This window comes from Sparus aurata, chromosome 18 (assembly GCF_900880675.1).
Source record: "Sparus aurata chromosome 18, fSpaAur1.1, whole genome shotgun sequence".
NCBI classification, from domain to species: Eukaryota; Metazoa; Chordata; class Actinopteri; order Spariformes; family Sparidae; genus Sparus; species Sparus aurata.
In genome coordinates this window covers 26,554,111-26,565,534 of record NC_044204.1, presented here as the reverse complement: position 1 = coordinate 26,565,534, position 11,424 = coordinate 26,554,111, and the positions used below count along the sequence as shown (strand labels likewise).

The 11,424-nt window shown below is 40.8% G+C and overlaps 1 protein-coding gene across 2 annotated transcripts in view; it reads right to left on the bottom strand.

Moving 5' to 3' along the window:
- Nucleotides 1–541: 541 nt before the first annotated feature.
- The window catches only part of klhl4 (kelch-like family member 4), a 33,816-nt gene continuing 22,933 nt past the window's right edge, over nt 542–11,424 (bottom strand). For both annotated transcript variants that reach the window (XM_030397321.1, XM_030397320.1), the window contains exons 6-11: nt 9,613–9,799; nt 9,308–9,532; nt 5,967–6,129; nt 4,496–4,708; nt 2,253–2,424; nt 542–1,913 (exon numbers count right to left, since the gene is read on the bottom strand). In XM_030397321.1, the coding sequence (XP_030253181.1) occupies nt 1,854–1,913; nt 2,253–2,424; nt 4,496–4,708; nt 5,967–6,129; nt 9,308–9,532; nt 9,613–9,799 (1,020 nt within the window). In that variant the 3' untranslated portion in view covers nt 542–1,853. The remainder of the gene's footprint in view (nt 1,914–2,252; nt 2,425–4,495; nt 4,709–5,966; nt 6,130–9,307; nt 9,533–9,612; nt 9,800–11,424) is intronic.

Sequence of the window (11,424 nt, the reverse complement as noted above, 5' to 3'; positions counted from 1 at the left end):
TGTTTTTCGAGATCTGACAGGAGGTGATATAGATACACAGGAAGAGAAAGTTAGAGAACGAGATTTATCTGTATATCCGCTGTGCAAAAAAAAAGCTACAGCTATGAAACAAAAAGACAAATGGTGTGTAATATTTTATGTATCCTGAAAAGTTCTGATTTAAAAACTGTGGTCAATATCTTGCACGCAGATACCATCCAGATCCAACCAAACATGCAAGAGGAGGGTTAAAACTATTTGTAAGGTAAACAATAAATACAAAACTTAAAATAACAGAGGCGAGCAAGAGCAGTTGGTTCTCAGTCTGTTGATGACACAGTGGGAAAAAAACAGATCGTCAAACATGCTCGCCTCATTTAAAAAAGCGGGTGCAGCACTGAGAAGAAAAAAAAAAGGTTAATGTCGGCATCAAAGCAGCTTTTCCAAGTGCGTTTAGTCAAAGAGTCAGTTTGGTTTACTTAAAGCAGAGCGACGAGAGGAAATCAAAACCCGCCCGCTGGGGGGCCACACTCAGCTCGAAACAGGGATTGGAACATGCAGAGAAGACTGAAGTCATTTTATTTATAGGTTTGCATGCTGTACAAAATCATGATAAAAGCATAAAAAGTAACATTTTGGCCCCAGAAACATGATATAAGTACAGTTACAAATCGTCCTCGTTGTGATAAAGTTATTTTTTACTTTCATGAGCAGAACCGACTACAAATCTAAAAATCCTAATCGAAAGTCACATCAGTGAGGTTTCTCTCAGATAGCTGGTTTGGGGGTCAGCCACAGTTCACTGACCGATTCTTCTGCGTTGATCTAACGGTTGTGTTGTAAATTAGATCATCTACATGAACCGAAAGGCATCATATCCTTTTTTTAAAAATACAGAACAGACAGTGATCTTGATATACAATATTGTATAAATCAAATCAAACATTTCGCTCAGCTAGCATGCCCCGGAAGTAAAGATAAAAACAAACAAACAATGACAGTAACTCGGCTTGGGCATGATTCTACCGACAAGAAATGCAGTTCACAAAAATCTGTACAGCAATGTGTGAAATATCAATATGATATATTTTTCTGTAATTCACAACTTTGTAAACTTTTATTTGATGCGAAACCAGACTTCGAAGACAAGCGAATGACTTTGGTGTTCTGTAGCTACAGGCTCGATAAAAAAAAAAAAAAGAAAAAAAAAAGAAATGTCCAAATATATTATTCAGCAAAAAGTTCTTCAAACCAGCGCGGACAAACTCATCTTCTTCTTTAGTGTTCACAGTGGTCTTCTTCACCACAGCGTCCGTGCAAGACCACCCACCGAGGGAAGACGCTGGTACGTGGTTACATTTATTTCATTTGAGTTGCTAAAAAGTTAAATATAAACCCAAAAAAATAGACTGTATGCGATGGCACCGATAAGAAAAGTCTCTGTTTAGATGTAAACTATCCTGCAGGCTTATTTGACTCCAGAAAATGTAGCTTTTACATTTACGGACACACGCTGAACTTTATTCAGAGAAAAAAAAAAAACTAGTGTAACAAACCAGTACAACAAAGGCTCGGCTCTTCCTGCGGCGCTTTGCCAAGTCTATGAAAATTCTTGATCGGTTGAGAATGCGGAGAATGTGCAGTCTCCCTCAGTGGGCAGACATGGTCACTAATGACAGAAACAATGGGTTTATGGGCACGGCTCCGTCTGTGTCTCCCCTCTGAAAAAATCTGGAGAGCCGAGTTAAAGAGAGAAAAAAGGAAAAAAAAAAACACAACTCTCGAAGGATGTGTCCTTGATCTCTTGTTTTGTTTGTCCACTTTCCCTCGCCCGCTCCCTCATTTGCTTCCCGTGCTGCTGCGAGACAAAACGCTCAAGGCAATTTCACCACCACCACGCAGGCGCCCGCCCTGCCAATGTTGAGAGGGACCTCCTACAGGAAGACAGAGAGGTTAACGCGCAGCCTCTCATCTGAGGCCGCCTTCAAAAAAGAAAATCCCACTTTGCTTCATGCAGATAAGGGGGTTACAGGGGCGAGATTGAGAAAACAAGCTATAAAATGTTGATAGTATTTCAGTGATTCCGTTAGATTTATTCCCCCTGAAGGGCGTTAACTGGAGCCCAGATGTTATGTGTCACAGAGTCTGGCAAAAACAAGCGAGTTTAAAGTTCTCGAGTGCAAAATTTGCATCATAATATATTAAATCTTTTTTTCTAAAACAATAACAAAATAATAGTTCAAATGAATGATATATGAGTCTCGGTTGATTACCTCGGTCCATTCGTTGTTCTGTGCATCGTAGGACTCGACGGTGTTCAGATATGACTGGCCGTCGTATCCACCCACGGCGTACAGCCTGTCACCCAGCAGGCAAACACCCACCGCATCCCGGGGAACGCTGAGGGACGACACAGTGGTCCACGTATCCGTCTTTGGGTCATACCTGTAGATTCAAATATTTGGTCAGATGATTGGTTTTGTACGTGGTGGGATGGAAAAAAAGTAAAAATCGTTCATCCAATCAGCCCAAATCTCAAGAGGGGGCAGAGCGTCCCATCTCCACTAATTGAGACATCCTTATGTTCTCCTCCTTTTAATCACTGATGTCTGAACAGCGAATACTTTCAGCATGGAAGGAGAGCCAAATTGAAACTTAAAAGGGAAAAAACGTCCTCTTGAACGGCAGCTGGAGTCCAGGGAGAGCCGGACTCATCAGTGAGGACAGAAGTTGCTGAAGGAAGATTGTTTTTTTTTTTTCCCCCATGATGAGCACGGAAATTAGGGGAAAATGAGGCCATATATATTTACTTTTAATGACTTCTGGGCAAATAAAATGTTTAAAGATGCAGCTTAAACTTGCTGACACTTGGCAATACCAAAAGTTTGCAGCTGCTTCGTGCAGTTTTGTATCAATTTAAAATAATGACGTAGCAGAATGTGATCTACAATCGGTAAATTGTGAAGCAGTTCGTACGTAAACAGATGCTGTTTAGGTCAGGGGCGCCCAAACTTTTTTCCCTTAGAGGGCAAAAACTGAAACTTACTGACGGACCAGAAAGTTTTGTTTTGTACTTAAGTTACAAAATGCTTCTGTATGGAAGCTCTGAGAGGCAAATATTCTAAAGACAAAATAAGAAATCTTGTGATCCACGTACAAACTACAACAAATTGTTCTAAATTCCACTTGCTTCTCAGGGCTTCTGTATAACTGGGATCCCAAGATTCAGATGAACTCGGATTGAGAAAAATAATGCAAACCAAAACATTTTGGACATTTCTGTTTTAGGCGAAACACCCACTGTGAGTAAGAAAGCTGACTTACTGTACATCATCTGATGTAAGTGAATAAAAGACTTGATACTGATGCGATATATAAGAGGCTCCATATAATTTATAATTATATAAAGGCTCTATAAATTATTTAAAATGCTTCCCTGTCAATAAATCACTGTGACTGAGCTGCTGTCAGTTAGCCTAAACTAAATGTAGAACTCAGGCATGTTTACATTAATCAGCTGTTAATTTACAAGAGTTTCAAATGAAACATCAAAAGTTACATTAATCCATGCATCTGTGGGAGGAAGCTTGTTTTACTTGTATAAGCACCAGATACAGTTGTGTGATGTTTATTTGACAGTTATAGCAACAATTCTGCATTGTCTTCATTAAACCAATACTCTTCTTTTAATGGTAATATGTGTCTGATGTGGTCTATCTTGTTAAAATCCTTAAAATGACATCGACGATCTGCCATTTGCGGTAAATCTTTGAATATGAAATCATTTTGTGTAACTGCTGGTCACAAGATGTCTCCTCTACTTCACTGTGAAGTCCATTCTCAGTGTGTGTGCGTGTGTGTGTGTGTGTGTGTGTCTGCAGTGGTGGCTTCAAGCTTCCACGTCACACTTGTGCATGCTGAGTACTGGACTGGGAAATGGCTTCCGACCTATTTGTGATATCACGAAATGTCCTCGTAGGTCTTGAAAAATAGATTTCCACTGAGCACAGAGTGTCAAACCCTGCACATATATCATTCTGCAGGCTGAGGCTGAAACATTCAACTGCAGGAACCAGAGGGAAAACACATTTTTTTGACTGGAGGAGGACTTTAAACATACAATTAATGAGAAGTAGATAAAAATTTGAGGCAATTACAATTTATCAAAAATAGGTAAAGGTATCGTTATCAGTGAATTACCACTCGAGGTGCTCCACTGCGAGTCACATCAGGTTCAGAGTGAGGAGGATATTACGGCCACCAGATGGTGCCAGATACTGTAAAATAAAACCATGTGTGGAAAACTATGATCTCTTCAGTTTGGTATCTTGTATTATGACACAGACATGTCTCAAAACGCAGGAACAGGGTGTGTGTGTTGGAGAGACTTTGACTCCCTTTTGTTCTCATTAGAAACATTTATCCCCACCCATGACTGAGTTACACCAGCTGCAATCCAAAACCGTTTACGCAACATTTGTGTGTTTTTCTCCAGAGGAGAAGCGTTTTTACCGACCTCTCGACACAATCGGAGAGCCGAGAACAGTGGTTGGAGGCGGGGGCGTCGTGTCCGCCCACGGCGTACAGGAAGTTGTTGTACGTCGCCACACCCACTCCTCCTCGCCTCTTGGCCATAGGAGCGCACATGCTCCACTTGTTGGTGTGCGGGTCGAAGCACTCCATCGACCTCAAGCAGGAGCTGCCGTCTCGACCGCCGACCGCGAACAACCTGAGAAATTTCAGAAAACAGCGCTCAGACATCTGTAACATACAGCACCGGATCTGGCGGGAGCAGCTCACGTCAGCTGTCAGACGCTCGTAAAAAAAAAACAACAATGACAGAACAGTGATAGTATGACAGTTTTTATAAGATACAGCAGTGAGCAGTGGATAGCATTTTTTTCAAAGGCTCTTTCCTTGAAAGTGTTCTCTCCCATGAAGATCACATCAGTGTTTTTCAGCGCTTGTATCTCGCAGGCCCAAGAGCAAGAAAAAGTAGAGGCTAGGGAAACAGTTTCCTTGTTGTCTATTTTTGACCTAGATGCAGAAATAACTCAGCATCGACTTTAATGCTGAATACTGGATGGAGCCGAGCAGCAGCCTCTTTCTTTCCTCCTTCGGCACACAAACATATTCAAATGAGGGCTGAGAGCTGGTCTGTTCTCGGCGTAATTTACTCTCAAACGGTGTTGTAAGGCATTTAATGCGTACAAATACACAAAGTGTTTTGCTGTTAATAGAGTCTAGATCGCGCCGGATAAATTAGCACACTAATCAGAACTTCTGACTACTTCACAGCCGCTCCGTAGTTTCACACACGGACCACAGAAGGGTCGATTCTGCGTTTTTCAATGAGTATAATGTTGTCAAACTATTACTGCACTAATGCTGCCGATCAGCTTTTTCCTGGACCGGTCCGCTGTGTGTTACATAACCATGCCTGTGTTGTTGCATGCTCTCTTTCCAAGTTACGTATTACATTACTGTTGACCGTTTTCCACAGCAAAAACTTGCTGCAGTGTTTTGTTCATCTCAGTGAAGTCTGCAAGTTGACTTTCAGAGGATTTCACGGTGGATATAAACATTTCTCTCTGGACAAAGGCACATTTGAGTTTGCATGAGTACAAACAGATGATGCATCTCTAAATTCCGACTCTGTAAGTAAATAAGATGATTTTGTGATAGAAACATTGCATAAAAAGGCAAGAACACATGGTACCGTTTGGTGATTTCACATTGTAATATTCAACTTTTCTGCATTGAAAAAGCCAGGCAGGGCTCTTACGAAATCATGCGCTAAATCTGGCATTCCCTTGTTTACTCTAAATTGCCTGTGTGCCTCTCCACTGTCTGTTGTGGCTTTTTAGATGCCAGTGACCTCGAACTCAGGCTCAAACGCAACAGAGAGTCAACAATATACTCTGCCTGAGAGCGTAGGGGCCGCACATTTTAGCATTACACTAAGTGGGCTGCACAAAGCAACTTACTTTCCGTTGAGTGCTGTGACTCCCATGGTGCTCCGTGGTGTCGACATGCTGGCCACATAGTTCCACTGTCTGGCCTGCGGGTCCCAGCGCTCCACCGTGTTGAGATAGCTCCAGCCGTCGTGGCCTCCCACGGCATACATAGGGCCCTCCAGCACAGCAATACCTGGACGAATGGAATCAAGAGACGCATGTTACACAAAAAAAGCCAGCTGGTTTGGCATCAGTACTGGTACTTTGTGTAAAATGTAAATAAAAACAGAACGCATGTAGTAATATCCTCTGTACAAGTTCATAAAGAGCCTTTCGAGGATGCCCCTTGCGTAATTAATCCTGATACTACTATCTCCTACTACTTTACTACTACCATGATACTATCGCCTGTTACCAGTGAACCAGCTTAGCGGCAGAATGTTCCAAACAGATGTTTTTGGAGCATTCCACAACTTTCCCAGTCTTTAGTTGTCCCGGTCTCAGCTCGTTTCAAAACGTGTTGCTGGCATCAAATTCATAAAAATAAAATTGTCTTTGTTTCCAATTGAATATATGTCAAAAAAGATTTGCACATTATCACATTCTGTTTTATTTCTGTTTTGCACAGCGTCCCAACTTTTCTGGGAATTAGGACCGTTAATAGAAAAGCAAAAGCAAAGTGCACCTGTGATTAGGCGTGAGACCATAACATATTTCACCTTAGAATTTCTATCATTGTTCTTTAATTGGAATAATTTTCAATATCCACACAGGAGTGACTTGAAAGAGCTGTGTAGCTTGTTATCTAGCTTCTGTCCTGTATTGATTTATTTTGAATTTTCACAAGGGGGAGCCTGCATCTTTCCATTCAATCCACAACCAGCCTGCCACCGTGGCTAAAGGCTCGGCTTGCCCATTGTAAAATCAAAGGTAAATTGGATGTTTGGAGGCTGCTGGAGGAAAGTGTCTGCCCTGCAAACCAGCACCTCTAATTTGCACCCTCTCATCTCCGTGACCGCTGCCCAGCTCTGTTTGTTTTCACAACAAAGGATGTTCTCTTAAAGGTAGGCGTGATGGAATAGAACACATTTGTTGCATAACCAAATGTAAGATAATGTGATTTGAGTATGTTTTTAGCACCCTTATCAGAGCTGTGAGTGTATATTTGAACGATTATCTGTATGATCTCACGAATTGCAATGATGATTTTGGCCAGGATACTTGACATGAAATGTTCATATGGTAAATATTGGCATTACAAATAATTGTTGAAACATTTTCTGTTTTTATATATTTTTTTAATGTTTGTGTATTATTGTGCATTGTGTAAACTGGTCTTGTGCTAAATGCATGCACGAAAATATCAAAGCTAAAGCGTCCGAGGTTCATAAAACAAATAAAAATATCACTTTAAAAGCATATTTTGTTCAAAAATGGCTTGCACAAGGAAATAACTACTCACAAATGAGATTATATTAATTTTGATGCATCATTGTGACATTTTTTTTTCGCACCATCAATATCTTCTTTTACCTCATGTCCTCACCACTTTAAAAAAGCAACGCCCTCGTGTCGACACATGGTTCATGTTCGTGAACCACGCTTCGGTGAGTAAACCAATTAAATCAAATCTCTGGTTCAAACTTTCCTTCGACAGTTCTTGGAGAGAGCTGAGGCCGAGGTCCACTTCTCAGCAGAGTGAGTCATGCAGCCGACCCGATCTTTTCACAAAACAGGAAAGACTATAAAACTGCATTGTTGTTCCTCATTCCCCCATGTCACGGGGGAAAGTGGTTTTCACCAGCAACATTGCAGAGGATGTTTTAACACAATGCATTTTTATATTACCACCCTTATTTCCTTTGGTGAGAGTTCAATTATTTCGGGGGAACATGAGGGCCGGACCGCATACGGAGGAACTCGAATGACAAAAACAATGTTAGACAGAAACAATTCTCGTAGTGAATCTCCCTTTTATTACCGACTGGTGGTTTCTGGAATGAAAAAGAAATACGTTTCTTTTTCTTTGCCTTTACCCATAATGCACACAGCGGGCTATGGTCGAGCGGGGATGTTGGTAGACACACTATCAAATATATTCAGACTCAAAATATGCACGCCACAAGCAAAGCAGCGAGAGGTATTTGCTACGGGAAAGATCAAAGACGACACAGGTAATCTGTACAGTGTGATCTCCTGGGCTCGCTGATACCTCCGACCACACTGGGTGAGTGAGCTGAATGCTTTGACAAGATCTCCCCGTTCTGTTACCCAGACCTGTTTCAACTGTGAATCAAAAACGCTTCTGATATGAGATTTATTGGGCAGGGAAGGGTAAGGAAGAGCAGGGCCAGCACAGCCTGCCAAGCTTTGATAGGGGAAATGGGTAAATATCAAAGGTCTATCTCAAAAAGAAATGTGTGATTTTTCTTTTTTTTCTTCTTCTTTTTTTACAGTGTGCCAGCTGTGCATCCTGCCATTTTCGGTGTTTCATAACATCAGGTAGCCCGGCTGAGCACAAACCTTGTACTTTGAAGCACAATTGTGTTTTATGGTGAACATCGTCTGCAAACATAATGAATTTGACTAAAATGTTAGCAAATGCATATAATATAGATCAGATTTCCGTACTTGTCTTTATGACACACACAGCTGCAAAGAATCATCGATCACCTGATTAGTTGGAAATCAATTGTAGTTTCAGTCATTTTCCGAGCAAAAACTACCAAACATCCACTGGTTCTGACGATTTTCACTGTCAAATATCTTCATCTTTTAAAGTATAAGACAGACAAAGCAAGCTATTTAAATCCATGTCATTGAGCTGTGGGACATTTTCACTGATATTTTTCAACACGTTGTAACACATTACACTTATACAAACTAGACAAAACTATTAATTACAATAAATATATTATCACTTTATATGAATAGTCTGAGTAATTTGCAGCCCCACCTGCCGCTAGCTCAAGTTCAACGTGCCCATATTTTATGAGTTAAATAAACAACTATGTTTTGTTTAAAGCAGCAGAAAGAGACTTTAATTTTTTGTTGATTCTGGTGACCCCTTTGGACAAAGAGGTTTGAGCAAAGGTGAAATAAAGTAGACTGTTTTACAGACTCCAGGTAACTGATTCAGTTACTTAGAAATGGTTATTTTTCTTGAGAAAGCTAAAGTTATAAACATTCCCCTATGATCTGTAGGGAATCTGACCCAGCGACAGGCATTAAAAATAACTTTATAGTAATATACAATCTTATCGCTGATGATTTTGTTTGTTAAAAAAAACGTCTGTATCAAACTGAGACTGTTTTTTCCTCACAGTATGTTTAAACTAAATTATAAATTTTGTCTCGTTAGACGTACTCACCTAGTCCATGTCTGTGTGTTGACATGGGGGGCATGGTGGACCACACTTTATTGAGTGGATTGTAGCACTCCACCATGTTGGACGTCTTGAGTCCGTCCCTTCCTCCGACCACGTACAGCTTGTTGTCTATCACCGCCACGCCAAACTGCAGCCGGCGCCCGTTCATGACTCCGACCTGGACCCAAGTGTTGGTCCGCAGGTCGTATTTCTCTATAGTAGTGGAGCCTAAACCACACGGCAATGAGTGTTACACTTTAAATCAACCGAGCTGCTTTTTGGTGATAACTGCTGTGTGACGGCCGTACCTTTGGTGGCATCCATCCCTCCGACAGCGTAAAGTGCACCCACAGTGGATTTTCTGGGTTTGGTTCTCGGGCTCTGAAACATGGGACGTCTCTCGGGCAGGAGATGGTACTTCATGGCCTCCATTAGCAGCTTTTGGCATTCCAGGTCATCCGAGAACATCTTGTTGTTTTCCAAATCTGCAAGGAGCTACATTTTAAAGAATTACATTAAAGGTTGACAGTGACAGCTGTTTATTTTACAACCCATATGGTCGTTTCTTGTTAGGTGGCGACCTCTAGTGGCCGTAGTAATTATTACAGCAGCAAAGGAGGATGTCAGGAAAAGTAGTAGTCCACATTGTGAGTAGGTTGGTGAAACGAGCACAAGACTTTACATCAGTAATGGTATTTTAACACAAACCACAATGCTTTCCTCAACCTAACCAAGAAGGAATCTTGCCTAAGCCTAACAAAACAGCGAGGGTACAATAAATGTCTAGCACACCTGCTGTTGACATGGTGCAGTTGTGTTGTTTTGTTTCAGAGAGTGACTGCCAGTCGTCATACTGAGTTGTTTAACGTGAGGATGTGTTGAGAAACTGTTTACAGTGTTCAAACAAATCCTTTGAGGGGCTGCGATGAAATGCCTGTTTTTCTGAAACCAAGTGTATGTGGTTTAGAATTACCTTGAGTACTCAACGTATAAAATGTTTAAATGTAACAGGCTGTGGAGTGAAGAGCAGCTTGAATAACAGATGAGCTCACATAACACAAAGACCCCTGCACACAAGCAAAGTCTAATCTTTAGCCTCATCTTTAGTAAAAGCAAGTCTTCGTTCGCAGCCACTGCAGTCATATTTCGCATCTGTTTGGAAAACATCTCGACAATTTTCACAGTCTTTTTGGAAAATATCCCCATGTGAGTCTTAAATATTTTACCTCTAAATAACATTGAGCCCGCGCTGAAGATTAAAGCTGTTGCTTTTCTGAGAGAAGTTTGAATATTTCACCACACATTACCTTTTCATAAATAATAAGTTTTGCATATATTTTTATATTGATCGTGTTAAGCCCGCAAGTAATATTCTGCTCATGTTTTCAGTTTCTACTAAAACAGCACCAGTTTTGACAAATGCAGTGATTCATCTCTTTTGTTTGTTTGCCTCACAATGAACAATGCCTAACCAGCCAAACGATGACATAACTTGCGCATTATCTCATATTCTCCACATATTTTTCACTCATTGAACATTTACTTCATTGTTGTTCGCGGGCAGCAATACTGATTTTCTTGCATCTATTATCCAATATGAAGTGAAAAACAAAATTCGCATGTGCATATTTTGGAAGGTCTGCGAGTAAAACTAAAACCTGCCTATTTTCACACTTCACATCTGCCAAAAATTGCTTATGTGGGTTTGATGTTATGTAAATCTGGATGACACAGTTGTAAAACAATGCTTCCATCTCAGAAAACGAAGCATTCATAAAACATGACAGTTGCAGTGGTTAGAACGATAATAATTCAAACACAAGCAAAGCTATTTATAGCCTGACAAAAAGAAAAACTCATGTGTAGCTGTCATACTGTCAGCATGATTTATCAGTGAGACGGGGGAATGTTTTCACATCAGCCACAAACAAAAGAAATATTACTGACAGTGCAGTAGTTCATCGCCCGTCAGAGGTCAGTTGGAAGACTGTTGGTGCATTGGGGGGATCTATTGCAGGAAATGTTTAGGGTTTTAAGCTTAAAGGGAAGCTCCACCAATTTTACACATAAAAGTGTGTTTACAGGTGAATACTGGGTATACTGCATATGCATATGTGAAG